This window comes from Urocitellus parryii, chromosome 13 (assembly GCF_045843805.1).
Source record: "Urocitellus parryii isolate mUroPar1 chromosome 13, mUroPar1.hap1, whole genome shotgun sequence".
Classification (NCBI taxonomy): domain Eukaryota; kingdom Metazoa; phylum Chordata; class Mammalia; order Rodentia; family Sciuridae; genus Urocitellus; species Urocitellus parryii.
The window spans coordinates 24,984,691-24,999,823 of NC_135543.1; the positions used below are offsets into that span (position 1 = coordinate 24,984,691).

At 54.6% G+C, this 15,133-nt stretch overlaps 1 protein-coding gene across 3 annotated transcripts in view; it reads right to left on the minus strand.

Annotated features, from left to right (window-relative positions):
- Ctif (cap binding complex dependent translation initiation factor) overlaps positions 1-15,133 on the minus strand; it is a 262,414-nt gene that overhangs the window by 172,887 nt on the left and 74,394 nt on the right. For all 3 annotated transcript variants that reach the window (XM_026393788.2, XM_026393787.2, XM_077792243.1), the window contains 2 exons: positions 5,107-5,180; positions 3,965-4,069 (listed from right to left, as the gene is read on the minus strand). In XM_026393788.2, coding sequence (XP_026249573.1) covers positions 3,965-4,069; positions 5,107-5,180 — 179 coding nt within the window. The remainder of the gene's footprint in view (positions 1-3,964; positions 4,070-5,106; positions 5,181-15,133) is intronic.

The following is a 15,133-nucleotide window of genomic DNA, read 5'->3' on the forward strand; positions in this document are numbered from 1 at the left end:
CCTCCATGCACATCCTACTGCAGGGAGGTGAGAGGAATCAGGGCGCCCTTGACCCTCCAGGCAAAGATGCCAAACTCTTGGCTAATGAACACCCCGGAGTCCTCATAACGCCCTGCAAGAGTGCTTCCATCTTGCTTCACTGCCCCGAAGGAAAAATCAGGCAACAGAGAGACTAAGCAACTTTCCAAAAGTGACACAGGCTGGCAGCGATTGGCAGGAGATCAGTGGAACGTCCTTCCTCCTTGGTTTGACCTCAGGACAGCCAAGAAAGCCTGCTCTGGTGTTGCTTTCTGCTCCGTGGGTGGGTGTGCTCTCAGGCCAGGGAGCTGGACCCAAGTCACTGGCCAAAGGTCTAGTTCTTGCATATTGAAGTTTGCAGATTCTGGCACCAGACGGCAGGGTTTTCTGGCCACAACCAGGTGACCTTGTGCAAGTGACTTAAGCTCTCCTTACCTCAGTGTCCTCATTTGTAAAATGGGGATAATGGTACTGCCTCAAATCATAAAGAGTTTGGAAGACTAAGTTAATAGATCGGTGCTTAGGTGCTTAGAACTTGGCCTGATAAAAGAATCCACATACATACATGCATCCTCATGTATATATAACATTTCATATATAAATAGTAAACACAGGTAATAAATGAAATGAAATTATAATAAAGGTAAATAATAGGGCGAATGTGTCCCTGGTGCTGTGGCCGCTTCTGCTGCTGTCCTTGATATGGGGTGGAGCAGAAGCAAGGTGACCAATTAAGAGCACAGACTCTGGGGCCTCCCCGGCCTTGGGCAAGTTCCTCCACATTCCCTAGCCTCCCCACCTGACCCTGAGAAGATCTCAGCTCCTGCCTCTCTGGGCTGCGGTGTTTTAACCACTGTGTGATAAGCACCTGGAACAGGGTGGCTCGGGGCTGGTGCGTGGTGAGTTTTACCACAACGCTACACAGTGGCTGGGGACAGCCTCTCCAGCTGCAGAGTTAAGGCAGTCCTCGGATTCCTGACTCACTGGTTCATCAGTTTACATGTTTACCAAGCATCTCTTCTGTTTTGGACGCTGTCAACAAAAATAAACTAGACGCATTCCTCCTTCCTACAGCTCAGGGCGCCTGGTAAAGCAGGTCCTGACCGAACCTATTAGGGCTGTGAGCCTGAGCACCACTAGGGGGCGGTAGGAGACAGGCGTCACTAAAGCCTGTGGCCAGAGGAGCCCCGAAATCCAGAGGAAGAGAATCTGGCAGCCCAAGCCAGCCAAGGCCTGGGGCGAAGAGCAGAACAGAGTGTGCCCTGGGCCGGCTCTGGAACCTTCCCTCTCTACCCATCAAGGGCTTCCGAGCCAGGCTCTGGGCTGGGGGTGGGGCCTGGGATAAACATGCCCTCAACTGGTGGGGGACTCAGCCCCGTGGCACAGCAGCCAGAGCTCCGCCAGGGGCCCAAGAGGGCACTGCAGGAACCCCAGAGCAGCAGGGCTGCTAGACCTCAGTCCTTGAGCTGGCGGGGCCAGGGTCCAGGTGGGCAGGCCAAGGGCACGGGGAGCTGGAGCGAGGAGGTCCCCAGGGGCAGCCCAGGCTGGACAGGTGGGGCTGGGGTGGCCGGGCGTCAGGAGGGGAAAGAAGCAGGCAGTTCTCTCTGCCCTGCACCGGGCAGTGCTGGGGAGGATGAGGAGGCAGAGCAAGGCCGATTACCCCACCATCTTTGAGCTCATCAATCTGCAGGGCAGCAGCGGGCTGGCCCGTGAAAGCACCAACTGCTAGCAGTCGCCTATGCTCTGCAGGTGCCAGGGCTGTGGGGAGAAGGCCCTGGGGACTGGGCCCAGCAGGAATGGATGACACCCCTCCCTGGGCCACCCTGGGGCAGAATTCACCTGGGGCTCTCCAGCGAGCACTGGGCTCCAGGCCCACGCCAGCCTCCAGCCCCGTGCACCTGGGGCAGGGCCTTTCAGCGTCACTCAGCGGCCCTGGGCTGGGCAGTGGGGGTGCAGGGAGGGCTGGCCCTCCTGATGGGGTCCCAGGCCTCTGCAGGTGTGGAGGGCAGGAGGTGGCAGCAGAACGGCTGAGTCACCACTGTCAACGGGTTTCCACGGCAACAGCCTGCTCCAATTCCTGTCCCTCCATGGAAACACGGGCTGTGGGAAGCCTTGGCAACCGAGTGGACCCTGCTGCTGAGGGAGGCTGCGGGGACTGGACTCGCTGAGTCCATCCCCATTATGGTAGGACTCCGAGGGGGACACAATTCCTGGCCTGGCCACAAGGTGGCCACAGGATGACGCCCCACATGCCCTGCGTGCCTGGGAGTGACAGAATCCCACCAGAGCCAGTGTCCTGGGGAGAGTCCAGCTCACTCTCAGCCGCTCTGGCTGGCTGCTGGGGGGTGGGTGAAGCTGGAGGGGAGTCCAGGCCTCGGGGGGAGCAGGTGCAGCCTGCTACTCGGGCTTCAGGAGGGTCCACTCAGCACAGGGAACCTTCCCGCCTGGGTGGTCACTTATCACTCCTGCCGAATGCTGCCTGATAGGGAAGTGGTTACTGTCTGAGTGGATGCCGACACTCCGGAAAGCTCCGGAAAGCTCCGGAAAGCTCCAGAAAGCTGGAGTTCAGCACGCATGCCCATGGCACCTGCACTCTGCGAGGTCGCGCCATTACCGATCCCCCCTGGGCCTCAGTTTCCCCACTGGTCTCACCAGCCACAGCTTCATGGGAGACACTGGAGCTGCCCAGGGAAATGCCACCCCTCTCCTGAAAACAGACATCCCCCCAAGGCAGAAATAAGTGAGGACAAGGATGTGGGACAGCTGTAACCTTTGTATATTACTCCTGAGAATATAAAATATCCCGCTGCTTTGGAAAATTCTGGAAGTTCCTGAAAGAGTTAAATGTAGAACTACCACATGACCTAGCTATTCCCCTCCTAGGTTAGCTGCCAGAAGAATAAAAAGCAGGGACTTGACCGGACACTTGGACATGAATGTTCCCAGAAGTGTTATTCACAAAAGCCAAAGAGTGGAGACAACCCGAATATCCACCGGCAGGGGAATGGGTAAACAAATAGCCATGCGGTGGAATAGTATTCAGCCATGAAAAGGAATGAAGACTGATACATGCTCCAAGGCAGATGAGTCTCAAAAACATGACACTGAGTGAAAAAAGTTAGTCACAACAGGCCTCATAGGATTCCACTGATTCAGAAAAGGCCACTTCCTAGAAACAGCCCATTGGTGGTTGCCAGGGGCTGGGCCAGGGAGGGGATGGGATGAGGAGGGATTGCTTAATGGGTATGAGGTTTTATATTGAGGTGAAGAAAGACTTTTGGAACTAGACAGAGCGGTGGCTGCAGAACACTGTAAATATGCTAAATGCCACTGAACTGCCCCCTTTCAGAGTTGATTTTACATTACCTCAATTTTACTTGGATAAAAATTAGAAGCAGCAGACATTTGTCCCACACCACCGGGTGGCTGGAGACACCTTTATGTCCCAAGGGCAGCCCAGGCCCTGCGCCCACCTTTTAAAAGGAAGGCCACACTGATGCATGGAGCTGAGGGGGGCTGGGGTGGCGAGACGCACCAGTGTGAAGTCTGCCTCTACTCCAGTGGCTCCCAAGGTGGGGTCAGCCGCAGCAGCACCCCCTGGGAACTGGTCATCGAATTCCCAGCAACTGCCCTCCAGACCCTCTGGACCGGCACAGTTTCAGTAAGCCCCCAGGTGGTACGGACGCACGCTCACGTTCAAGACCCACTGGACGGGGTTAGGGACAATAGGGCCTCTGTGGACAGTCAGGCGTTGTGGGCTGGAGGGACTGGGAGGGTTGGAGGCACTTTGGAGAGAGCCTGCTGTTCTGGGGCCAGACAGGGAGGGCACCTTGGACATTAACCACCTGTGTGTCCTCAGGCGGCAGGACAAAGTCCCCACTTGGGCACCGACACTCCTGCCCCCACTCCACCCAGCCCTACTGGAGGAGCCCGTGGCCGCCCTTACCCTTCGCGGTCGATGTGTGGCACTGGCTGCTTGGGCGTGTGTCGGACCTTCCGGTGGAACTGGGTGAAGTCCAGCTTTTCAGGCTGCAGGTCCCAGGTGGCACCACTAGAGGGCGAGGGAGGGTGAGAAATGAGAGGCAGGGGAAGGAGCCCGGTTACTGAGGATCAGGCAGGAGGCTGAGCCAGGAGGCAGCGTCCTCCATAAGAGGGGGTGCAAGTAGGGAGACACCCATTCGCTGAGGGCAGGGGCCAGGACAGACCCCCACTCAGAACAGAGCCTGAGGTGCCCAGCCCTGGCCTGCTGAACCCCGCCACAGGAAAATGCATGTTCCCTAACAGGAGTGTGGGCCTGGTACCCACCCCCTGGGGTCCCCTGCAACCTCAGGGTTCGTTTCATGCCTACATTTGAGGAATGCTAGAGAGAAGTGGGGGGTGCAAAATCCTGTCACCAGAGCCTCTGATAAGTGGCTTAAATGGCGTCAAAGCTTCTCTGATGTGACGAGGCCAGCAGGGGTCAGCTCCGTGGGTTCCTCCCATCCCAGGGAGCTTCCCTGCTGGGTGAGTCGGCACCCCAGCCAGGTGGGCCTGGGGGGTGCCCGAAGCTGGGCAGCTCTGGGCAGCGATGAGCTAGGGAACCCTGTCATCTGTGGCCCAAGGCCATTACCCCTCAGAGGAGAGGTGGACCCCAGGCAGGACGTCCCCAGCAAGCCCTTCAGGGGCACCTTCCCTCGGCCAACTCCTCGGAGCCACTCACTCCTCTTCCCCAGGCTCCTCGGGTGGGGTGGGGCTGCCCTTCACTGTCCGTCCTCCACACATGCCCCTCCCCTGGGCTCTTGGGCTCCTGGGTCCCCTCTGTCCCCTCCCAGGCTGTTTCTGTCTTCCCTCCTGCCCTGGATTCTCTGCTTCTGACGCCCTTCCTCTCTTCCCCTTTGACGCTCTCCCTCCTTTCTCTCCGTTTGACCCTCCGCTCCGCCCTCCTTCCTCCCCAGCTTCATCTCCTCTACGTCACAGCATCTGCCTCCACTTCTCCATCAGGGGACGACCAGCAATGACGTCCTGGGAGCCCGGGCAGGACAGAGGGCACATCAGCCGGGGTCTCAGCCGGAGCCCCTCACTGCAGACAAAGGAGGACGAGGACGTTACCTGAAGGAATCAAAGGTGTTGGCAGCCCAGATGTCTGTGCCCAGCATGTCCAGAGTGCTGTCCTTGCTGCCATTCTGGAAGAGACGGAGTAAGGGACCGATGTTATTTGTTTGGCCAGGACCCAAAAACCAAGTGGGCAGAAGGCCTCCCCAAGGCCTGAGCCTGGGAGGGTGGCAGAGGTCCCCTGTCCCCCATGGCTGGCCACCCTAGGTGGCCTGGAGGCTAGAGAGAGCCACCTAAGTGGGTGTCCAGCTGGTGAACCACTGAGAACCAGAACGCTGCTGGCGACTGCAGGCCTCCGCCGAGGCACGGACCCTCACTTCAACAGGGTTTAATGGAGGCTGCGGCCAGGCACAGGGGGCCCAAGTCTCAGGGTGCTTTCCCCGCAGCCTCTGAACCCAGCAGGAGCGTGTACGGCCCACAGATAAGCTGTCACCACTCCCAGCCAGCCAGGGGCTCCACGTAGCCAGGGCAGTGGAGGGTCCACAGAGGGGCTGAATTTTCTGGGTTAAGGCTACCTCCTGAGAAGCCCCCAGACCAGGCTGCACCAGTGACTGAAGTTCCCACTAAGTCAACTGCTGCCGTCTTCATCCTCCAGGTTCCTACACGGTCCCCCCCACAGACAGGACACTCTGCTCATGCAGCTTCTGTGACTCAGTTTCTCTGCCCTGTGCTGATGATCTTCCCAGCACATTCTCCAACTCTCTGACTCTGTTCCTGACATCCTTCATCCCTCCTCCCCTGACTGTCTGGTTTCTATGGTCACTCTGTAAGGACAGTACTGTGTCCACTCAAGCTGTCTTGTGATCCAGGAAGTCACTCCCAGGTATAGACACAACCAAAATGTGCACGGATGTTCCCCAAAAGACATAAAAGGGTCGAGAAGCGCTATCCCTAACAGCTCCAAGCTGGAATCCACCCGGACACCTACCAACAGTCGGTCAGGTTTAAGCAAATCATGGTTCATTCAGACTGAAATATTTCACACAGCAGTGAGAATAGACAATTTAAAACAACACGCAACCACATAAGTAAATCCCACAAACCAAATGTGAGACCAAAGAATCCAGACCCAAGAGAGTCCTGGGTGTATGTTTCAAGTTATATGAAGTTCAACACCAGGCAAACTAACTCACCCACAGTGACAGGACTCCAAGGGTAAATGGAGGAGAACCGCCCGGTGGGGGGCGGTTCTGGGGATTGTAACTTTGTTTCTTCATCTGGTGCTCATCACAGGGGTGGGTTCAGTTTGTGAGAGTCCACTGAGTTGTACATGGATGATATGAACACTCCTCTATGTGTGTGGTGACCTCCTTCTTAGATTCCTGGGCGAGTGCCCAGTCTTCATTTTGAGGACCTTTCTGTAGGACTGGATTCTACTGATATCCACCCTGAGTGGACTGGCCCTGGACCCACCATTTCTCAGGGCCACTAGCTCACACACTGGATGAGCTCTGGACCTGAACCTGGGCAGACACCAAAGACACAAAGGTAGAGAAGTCCAGGCCCTGCCCACAAAGATGGTGTGTGATGACACACACGGAATGAAAAATCACAATACAGTGTGATCTGCTCTGACTCAGGCTGCAGCAGGCTAAGGCTTGCCCCAGGAGGACTGGGAGGACTCCCCTGAGCCGGGGAGGAAAGCATTCCTGGATCAGGCAAGCAGAGGGAAGGGCTCACAGCAGGACTCAGCCACCAGGCGGCTGGAGAGTGCGCACTGGGGGCCGCAGGGCCGGTGAGCTGATGGTCTCCAATATCACCCACACTAGACCTGCTCAGGACGGACCAGGGACCCCACAAGTGCTCCTTAATAATTGTTATGGGCTGAACTGGGTCCCCCTAAAACTCATATGTTTAAGTCCTAACTCCTGGTGCCTCCAAATGTGACTGGATGCCACCCACCTGACTAGACCAGGGCCAACATCACCCTGGCGCCTACCCATCAGGCCACTGGACGAGCCTGGGGTGGAGAGGAAAGGTGAGCACAGATATACCTGTTCTGTATTTACTGTCTCCTGCTAGGAAAGAAGCAGAGACAGGCTCGGGTACCTACCCTTACTCCCTCCCCCACTCCCCCCCTGCTCCCCCACTTCCCAGCCCTGCACCTGGGCAAAGAAGCCTCCTAATGGGAGGGAGTGTTGTTTTGAATTCTCTTCACCTTTCTCCAGCTCGGGCAGAGCTCACGAGCAGGCTGCCCTCCCCCAGCCTTGCACTGCACACTGCTGGATGGCCCAGACCCTCATGGTGGGCACAAACTGCTTTCCAGAGAGGGTGAGCAATTGGCTAGAAGGCCCAGCCTTTACTTAGCCTGAGGACAGGAACACAAAAGGCCTAAAAAAAGGTTTCGAGGCCCAGCCTCCCAGGGGAAGGGCCCAGTGCTCGGCACCCAGAGGAAGGCAGGAGGTAATAAGGACTCAGAGGTGGGTTGTGGCCTTGGCATGGCAAAGGGGCTGTTGGGAGAGAGCACCTGCTGGTCCTCTGGGTCTCAGGCTGGTCTCTTAACTTTCCTGGGCTTCAGGGGTAAAAGGAGTACCACCAGCCTGAAGCCTTAGGTTCTGAGTGACTGGGGTCGTTCTCACTCCAGGATGTGCACACATGCTCACACACACAGACACACACACTATACAGCACACATGTATACACACCCCACACACAGACACTGCCGTGTAAACCAGTTACACCGTCACCCTGACTGAGCAGCGCCAGGGGAGGTCCCTCCACACCCCTGCACAGCCTTTCTTCCTGCCAGGGTGAGTCCAGGCCTTCCCACCTGCAGCTCTGCAGCTGCCTCCAGGTTCAGGCCCCAGCTGTAGGATCCCAGCAGCTCACACGCACTGCAGGGGGCTCACTCCCTTCCTGCCAGTTCCCCCACAGAGCTCCCTGGGGTGCTCTAGAAACACCAGGCTCCTGGCTCCCGGGCTCCCAAATGTTGGTAGGCTCCCAAATTTTGGTGTGCATCAGGACCACCTGGAGGTGGGGGGCCACCGGCAGGGAGTGTGGTGGTTTACATCTAGTGTGGCGGAATGGTCCAGAATACTCTTTTAGAAACATGGCCCTCGTTTTGCTCTATGTTTGAAAGAACTTTAGGGGTAGGGGGAGTTTGAAAGGCTTCTTAATCAAATGTTTGGAAACACATTGAGTTGAAAGATGGTTAAGAGGTTAACGAGAAATGAATTGTTCATATATTAAGTGCCGTGGCCCACGCCTGTAATCCCAGTGGCTCTGGGGGCTAAAGCAGGAGGATCATGAGTTCAAAGTCAGCTTCAGCAAAAGCGAGATGTTGTTCGCAACTCAGTGAGACCTTGCTCTAAATAAAATACAAAGCAGGGCTAGGGATGTGGCTCAGTGGTCAAGTGCCCCTGAATGTAATCCCTAGTACCCCACCCCCCGCAAAAAGATACTAAGTTTTTATTGCAGAACCTTTCAGTGTCTTTTCTGGTCTTTGATAGATGTTGACTCTTCAAGTAGGTAGAAGTATAGCATGAATTATTTCCCAACCTTGATTTGGCTGGAAACCTACTCTACCCTTCCTTTTTATTCCACAGAAAATTTTGCAGAACTAGGGTTCCATGGAACCCCCTTTGGGAAACAGTCATTCAGCACCCTGTTCCCCAAGTGATGCCATCCCCTCCGTGGTGGGAACCCTGACTTCACTTTTTGGTGGGTCCTCCTTCCCATTCAACACTCATCCTATCCTTGGGACCTAAATCATTCATTCACTGTTAGTGCGGGCCAGCGGGCCAGGCCCTGAGAGCTCTCCATCAAAGCCTTGCTGGCGTCTTAGGGACACTCTCTGGTTTGCAGTTACACGGTTGGCCTTGGTGACTGCGGCTTTTCTCTGAGCATTGCTTCCTCTCAGGATAACCTGGGAAAGTTGTCCTTTTAAACAGTGGGAAAAGACCTCCCCTTCCTCCCTGACTCCTGGTCAGCCTCCTCCCCAGCCCTGCCATCGCGCAGCCCCTGCCCCCAGGTTGCAGAGAGCCAAGGTTCTGAGAAGCTTATCACAAACCATCACCTTCCAGTGGACTGTTTTTAGCACTCAAACACCACCGAATCCTCCACAAGAGCTCCTTTTACTGGCAATTAGGGGGACCCATGCCAGGATGAGCCGTGCCGCTCCCAGAACCCATCACAGAGAGATAATGAGCACTTTAAGCCACGTGGAAAAGAAAATGGAACAGGCTGCCCATGGCCAGGGAGACAAGCCCAGTCTCGGAGGGCCCCACAGCCGTGCCCGACTCAGGGCAGGACAGACTCGTAGAAGGGCCAAGAATGCAGATGGTGGCAGTAACGGACACCAACACAGCACCATCAGGCACGTCACACTCCTCACTGTCCTAGGAAGACAATGTCACCATCATTATCCCCATTTTCTAGATGATAAAATAGAGGTACAGTGAACTCTTCCACATTCATGGAGCTAGTTCCCAAGATGGGAACACAGGCAGCCAGGCCCAGAGTCTCTGTCTTAACCACAACACACGCAGTTACACCCCCTCAGGCAAATCCTGACCCCACAGCAGAGGTTTCCATAGGCAGGAACACCTCCACCCTCTGTGGTATATTTGGCTTCTCTGAACCTATGCTTGGGATGGTGGAGCTGATGTAGGGGTCCATCACCTGCAGCAGACACCAGAAAAGAGGGTAATGGAGTTGTGTGTAAGAAAGGGGGTCTCCATGCAGAAGAGTGCAACAAGGTGAGAGGGTGTCCCTGCCCAGGGTGGATGTGCCAAATCCAGGGTCGTGAAAAACAGTGAATTCTTCTGCACGGCTGGTTTTCCTTGTGAATACCCAGCTGCATAGTGATTTTTGCTTGATCACGTGCATGTGTGTGTGGGTGTGTGTGATAACAACTGTGGGCTGTGCTGTGTGTTATAAATGAGGCAGAAACTGGCTAAATAGGGTACAGAACAGCAGGAGGACTCTCCCCATTATCAGGAGTGTCATGGGTGAAGTTCCAACTGGAGAATTCTGGGGCATGCCAGTCCAGACTTGCCCGGCCTGTGTGCTGCAGGAGGTCATGCTGAGGCAAGGGTGGCAGCCCTTGGCCCTGGATCCTGTCCTGAAAGCCCAAGAGCTGGCATGCTATCAGTCATAGAGCAGCTGGGCTATACGGGGCCCAGCTCTTGGCAATGGAAAAGCAGGAGGTGCAATCTCTGCTGCTCTCTCCATCTCAGGGCAGAATGTTGCTCCATAGATTCCATCACGGGCATCAAGAGGCAAGCCTGGGGTGAATGTGGATTCTTCACTTCCTGGACAGGGTTCCCAGGGGAGCTCACCAGGAAGGCTATCCTTTTAAACAATGGACACGATTTCTCTCCTTTCTCCCCAAGGACGCCCTCCCTGACTCCTCTGCCCCTATTACCTGTCCATATAAGGGCATCAACACAGCTGGGGCCTGCCTGTGTGGACACAAAAGGCCTGAAGCTGTAGTCCCTGCCTTGGAGAGCAAGTCCCCGAAATGGAAAGAGCAATTCAAGATGGCACATGGTTGGTGTCTCGTGATAACATGCCTGCCACTGGGGTTGCAAACTGCAGGGGAGACAGCATCTGGGAAACCTCCAGGTAGCAACACGGTGTGGGGGGAAGGTGGAAAGACAGGATTCCAGAGCCTCATGACCGTCACTCTGGCTCCTGGCTCTGTTTCCCCATCTGTCACACGACCATTTGGACTAAGTGGGTGGTTCCTGAGTGTGTGTGTGTGGAGTGGGGCAAGTGGAGCACAGGAGGGACACTATGAGAGTTTTTTACATGATGCAAAACATTCAGGGACCAAAAGACCCCAAAGTCATCTGCTGGATCCAAACAGAGGCTTTCCGTAAGCCAGAGATCAAACCTCTCAGGTCAAAACTAAAACAGGCTTTGAGGGCAACTTGGATGTGCCCCATCAGAGTGGACGGAGAGGTGGAGCATCAGGGCAGGACCCAAGGAGAAACAGTCGTGTGTGTGTGTGTGTGTGTGTGTGTGTGTGTGTGTGTGTGTGTGTTCAGCACCAAGGACAGCACCCCACATGCTGATGGGAAAGCGCAAGATAATCCCCCAGCATTTTGATCCTCCTTTAGTACATGGGCCTTTAAGGCAGGAGAACAGCAAAGACTAGAGCGGAGTTCAGCGGAGGGAAAGGCCAGTCCTCTCATTCTGGGGCTTCTCATCTTTCTGCCCATCCTGTCTCTTTCCCTGTGCCCATTTTATCTTTCAATTAAAACCCAAGGGACAGGGAGAGGTGGGAGATAATGACTGCATCCTGCAGTCAAGTCTATTTCTCTTAATCCAACACTTCCTGCCCATTCTCTCTGCTAATCAGGATTGTGATTTAGGTTTTAAATGGGCCATATTATGTGTTCCTGTCCTGGACCACACTGGAGACCATTTCTGGCTGGTTGCCTGGCCAGCTTTTGATGAAATAATGGGGACGGTCAAGTCTCCCATTTCCACACAGTCCTATTCTCTAAGGCTCCTCCCATTGTCCTCTTAAGCCACGCCCACTTCTCCCCTTTCCCTAATCCCTGGCAACCACTAGTCTGCTCCCCATTTTTATCATTTGGACATTTAAAGCACAATATATAAATGGAATCAGAGCGTGTGACTTTTGAGGACTAGCTTTGTTTTCAATCAGCACAATGGTCTGCAGATTCAACCAGGTTGCCGCCTGCCCAAGGTCATCCCTGTCTATCACCTAGTGCCACCCCGGGTTTTACCACTCACCTGCTGAACAGCAGCAATAGCTTCCAGTCTTCTGCTTTTGCAAAATAAAACTGCTCTAAACATTTAAGGACAGGTTTCTGTGTGAACAGAAGTTTTCATTTCTCTGGGATAAACACCCAGGAGTACAATTGCTGGATCATATGCTCCTTGCAGGTTTCATTTTTGGTTTTTAATGAACCTGACAAACTGTTTTCCAGAATGGCTCTACCATTTGACGTCCCCACTAGGCCCGGATGAGTGGTCCCGTTTCTCTGCATTCTCACCAGCACTCAGGGCTGTTATTGTAGGTCTGTATGTATGTCACTTTCACCATCCTGATAAGAGCGTAGCAATATCTCACTGTGGTTTTAATTTGTATTTCCCGAATGACTAATGGTGTTGCATATCCTTCCGTGTGTTTATTTGCCATCTGTTTATCCTCTTTAGTGAAAAAATCTCTCTTCGTGTATTTTGTCCATTTTCTAACTGGATTATTTTTAATGATGAATTTTGAGAGTTCCTGGGACTGGGACTGCAGTCCTTTATCAGTTATGTGTTTTGCAAATATTTTCTCCCTTTCTACAGCTTGGCTTTTTATCCTCTTACTATGGTCTTTCCGGGTGAGGGAGATGTAGAAGGGCTTAGGCAGCCAGGTCGAGGTGGGGGTGAGGAGGTCAGGGCCGGGCCAGACCAAGGGAGCATGGATGGGTCTTCTGATGAGGGCAATTTCCTGGTTGACAAAAGTGCTCATGACACAGGTGGGGGACCCCATCAGACAGACACTTCTCTACCTGTGCTCCTAAGAGGGGACCCAACAGAAACACTAACACAGATGCGTGGCCAGAGGGGGCACTACTCCATAATGGTGAGGACAGCATGGACAGGGGAGGAGATAAGGAAACTGCAGAAACTGGAACAAGAACAAGCCTGAACTCCCCCACCTGGTTCCCAGCTCTGGGGCCCCTTCTCTTCAGAAAAGTCTACTTCTGTCACTTTTACGATAAACTTGCTGTTTGCTCGCTATCTCGGTCCTGTTCTTCAGTTCTTTGCCAAACGGAGACAACAAACCCAGCACCCCAGACGGTAACTCGAGGGCAAAAGTTTAATTCCAATGAAGTTCAGTCCAGCATCTCAGTGTTGGCATCGATCGACTGTCTTTTTCTTTCCGCTTGAAATCTGATTTTTGGTAGGACAAACGACTTTCCATGGAAACTAGGACATTTTCATGCTACGAGTCTGAATCACAGTTAAACTTCTGTTTTAACTGGTTTTTATGATACCACTCCAGCGGAGACAAACGGAAGAGGACTCAGCCTTGCGACTGAGGTGGCAGGCCCTGTCACCCACCTGCCTGCTCTGATGCCATGGAGGGTACTTGTATGACTACCAGGTGGAGGTGGGTGTTCCAGGTCCTAATGGGTCTCCAGACCCCACGGTGGGGTTGGCCTCATTGTCACAGAGCAACACAATTACACCTCTTGGCACTTCAGTCTCCCACCCAGCATATAAAGGAGGAGGCCTCCCGGCCACCATGGGAGGCAAGCTCAGGTTCCCTACAGTCTCAGTGCCACCAGGGGGTGCTGTAGGGAGCCTCCTCACCAGATGGCAGTAGTGAAGGCTGCTGCTCTGACAGGGCCCTGTGGGCGTGGGGCGCTTCATTCCAGCCTGGCCTGGGAGAATCGGTAGAATCGGGCTCCGACTGGTCTTGGCTGGCTGGTGGGGCAGGGGCCCCAGAGTTTCCTGGGGTGTCTCCTGGAGCAGCAATTACAGTCCAGAGGTTTTTTCTACCTTGCCACATTACTCTTTTCCTATCCTTTGCCTGGAGAAAGCAGACTTTTATTGGGACTTCTTTGCCGGAGTCCGTGGGCATTTCTGGACCAGGCTGCCTGCCTTCCCTTTCTAACTTCCAGAGTCTTCTGGTTTGTGTGCTATTTCAAATGTGCAGAGTTGTTAATTGTGTGCGGCAGAAAGGAATACAGAAAAGAAATACAGAAAAGAATTCCTTCTCCGTGGTCCCAGAAGCAGAACTGCGGGTCTGTATTTTTAACATCTGCATGACCTTCAGTCTAGTTTTTCTCGCCATTTTTACGAGGGGAGAGAAGGCTGCTGCGTCCATGACTAAATTATAAATGAGGCACAGTCCAGGCTGGGCCTGTGTCTCCTGACCCCCAGCACAGAGCTGCCTCCACAACAGCATGGTGCCCGGCCCCTGGTGCCTGCTTATCCCCCTCCCTGCGGTACACACAGGCCCCTAGTGGGTGGCTGAATGAATGGACAGCAGCTGACCGCTCTCCCTCTAACAGCCAGTACTGATGGGTGGCATTGTGGCCAGTTTCTCCAAGTGAGCTGGATCCAGAGGGCACCTTGAGGACCAGGGTAGAGGGCATTTTCTGAGAAAGCGAGGCCCACATGCTGAGCAGCAGCAGAGGTTGCTGTGTCCAGTTCTGGGAGGCCTGTCTGGGGAGGGCGGGGGTACAGCACACACTTAGTGCTCCTGGGCCAGTGACCCAGCAGGGGATAGGACCCTTGTGTCATGTCCCAGGCTTCCTCAGCACTGTGGCTGAAGCACCCGTCCTCCCCACTCCGGCCTCCACACAGCCAGGAAGCAGGCCTGCCTCCCTCACCACCCCACCTCTCCCCAGCACAGCCGGGGCGGCCTGAGGACCTGCACACGCACAGGATGAGCCAACCGGGACCCAGGAATTCCCTCACGCAGGAATGAGGACATTTAGCTTGAAGAGACTTTCTGTGAGGGGCAACCAGATAAGAGACTGAATAGCCCGGGGCCAAGGAATAGAACCAACCCTTCAGCGGCAGTTGTGAGCTGTTCTGAGTCTGATCAAAGGCTGAAGTTTCTCAGCGGAGCTGCCTAACGGTGTTTGAGAGGCCTTTTGAAGCAGTGAGCTCCCCTGACGGAACCATCCAGCCGCTTGAGAGCCATGTGAGGGGCTCCTGAGCTGGGAAGCTGGGTCCAGTGGATGCCAGGCTTCTTGCCTTCTGGGAAGCCAGAATGTCTTCAGAGTTCGCTGGACACCGGCTCAGCTGTGGGCACAATGCAGTGGAGGAGAAGGGGAGGAGGTCAGGCCTGGCCTCTGCAAACCCTCCTAGACACGGGGCATGTGGCTCATTCTAGTCAGCTACCAACTAGTCAGGAATGGGGTTTTTTCCTTCCAGGCGCACAGCCGGGCTGCACGTCTTAGTGTGCTGTGGTTGGCGGAGGCCACGCACCTCCTTCTGGACATCAGAGAGTGGGAGTGACCTGTACTGCCCCTAGGTCTAGTGTGGACCGCCTGTGCAAGATCCTCCAAGCTCTTTTCCCTCTGTCACGGTGACGGGCTAA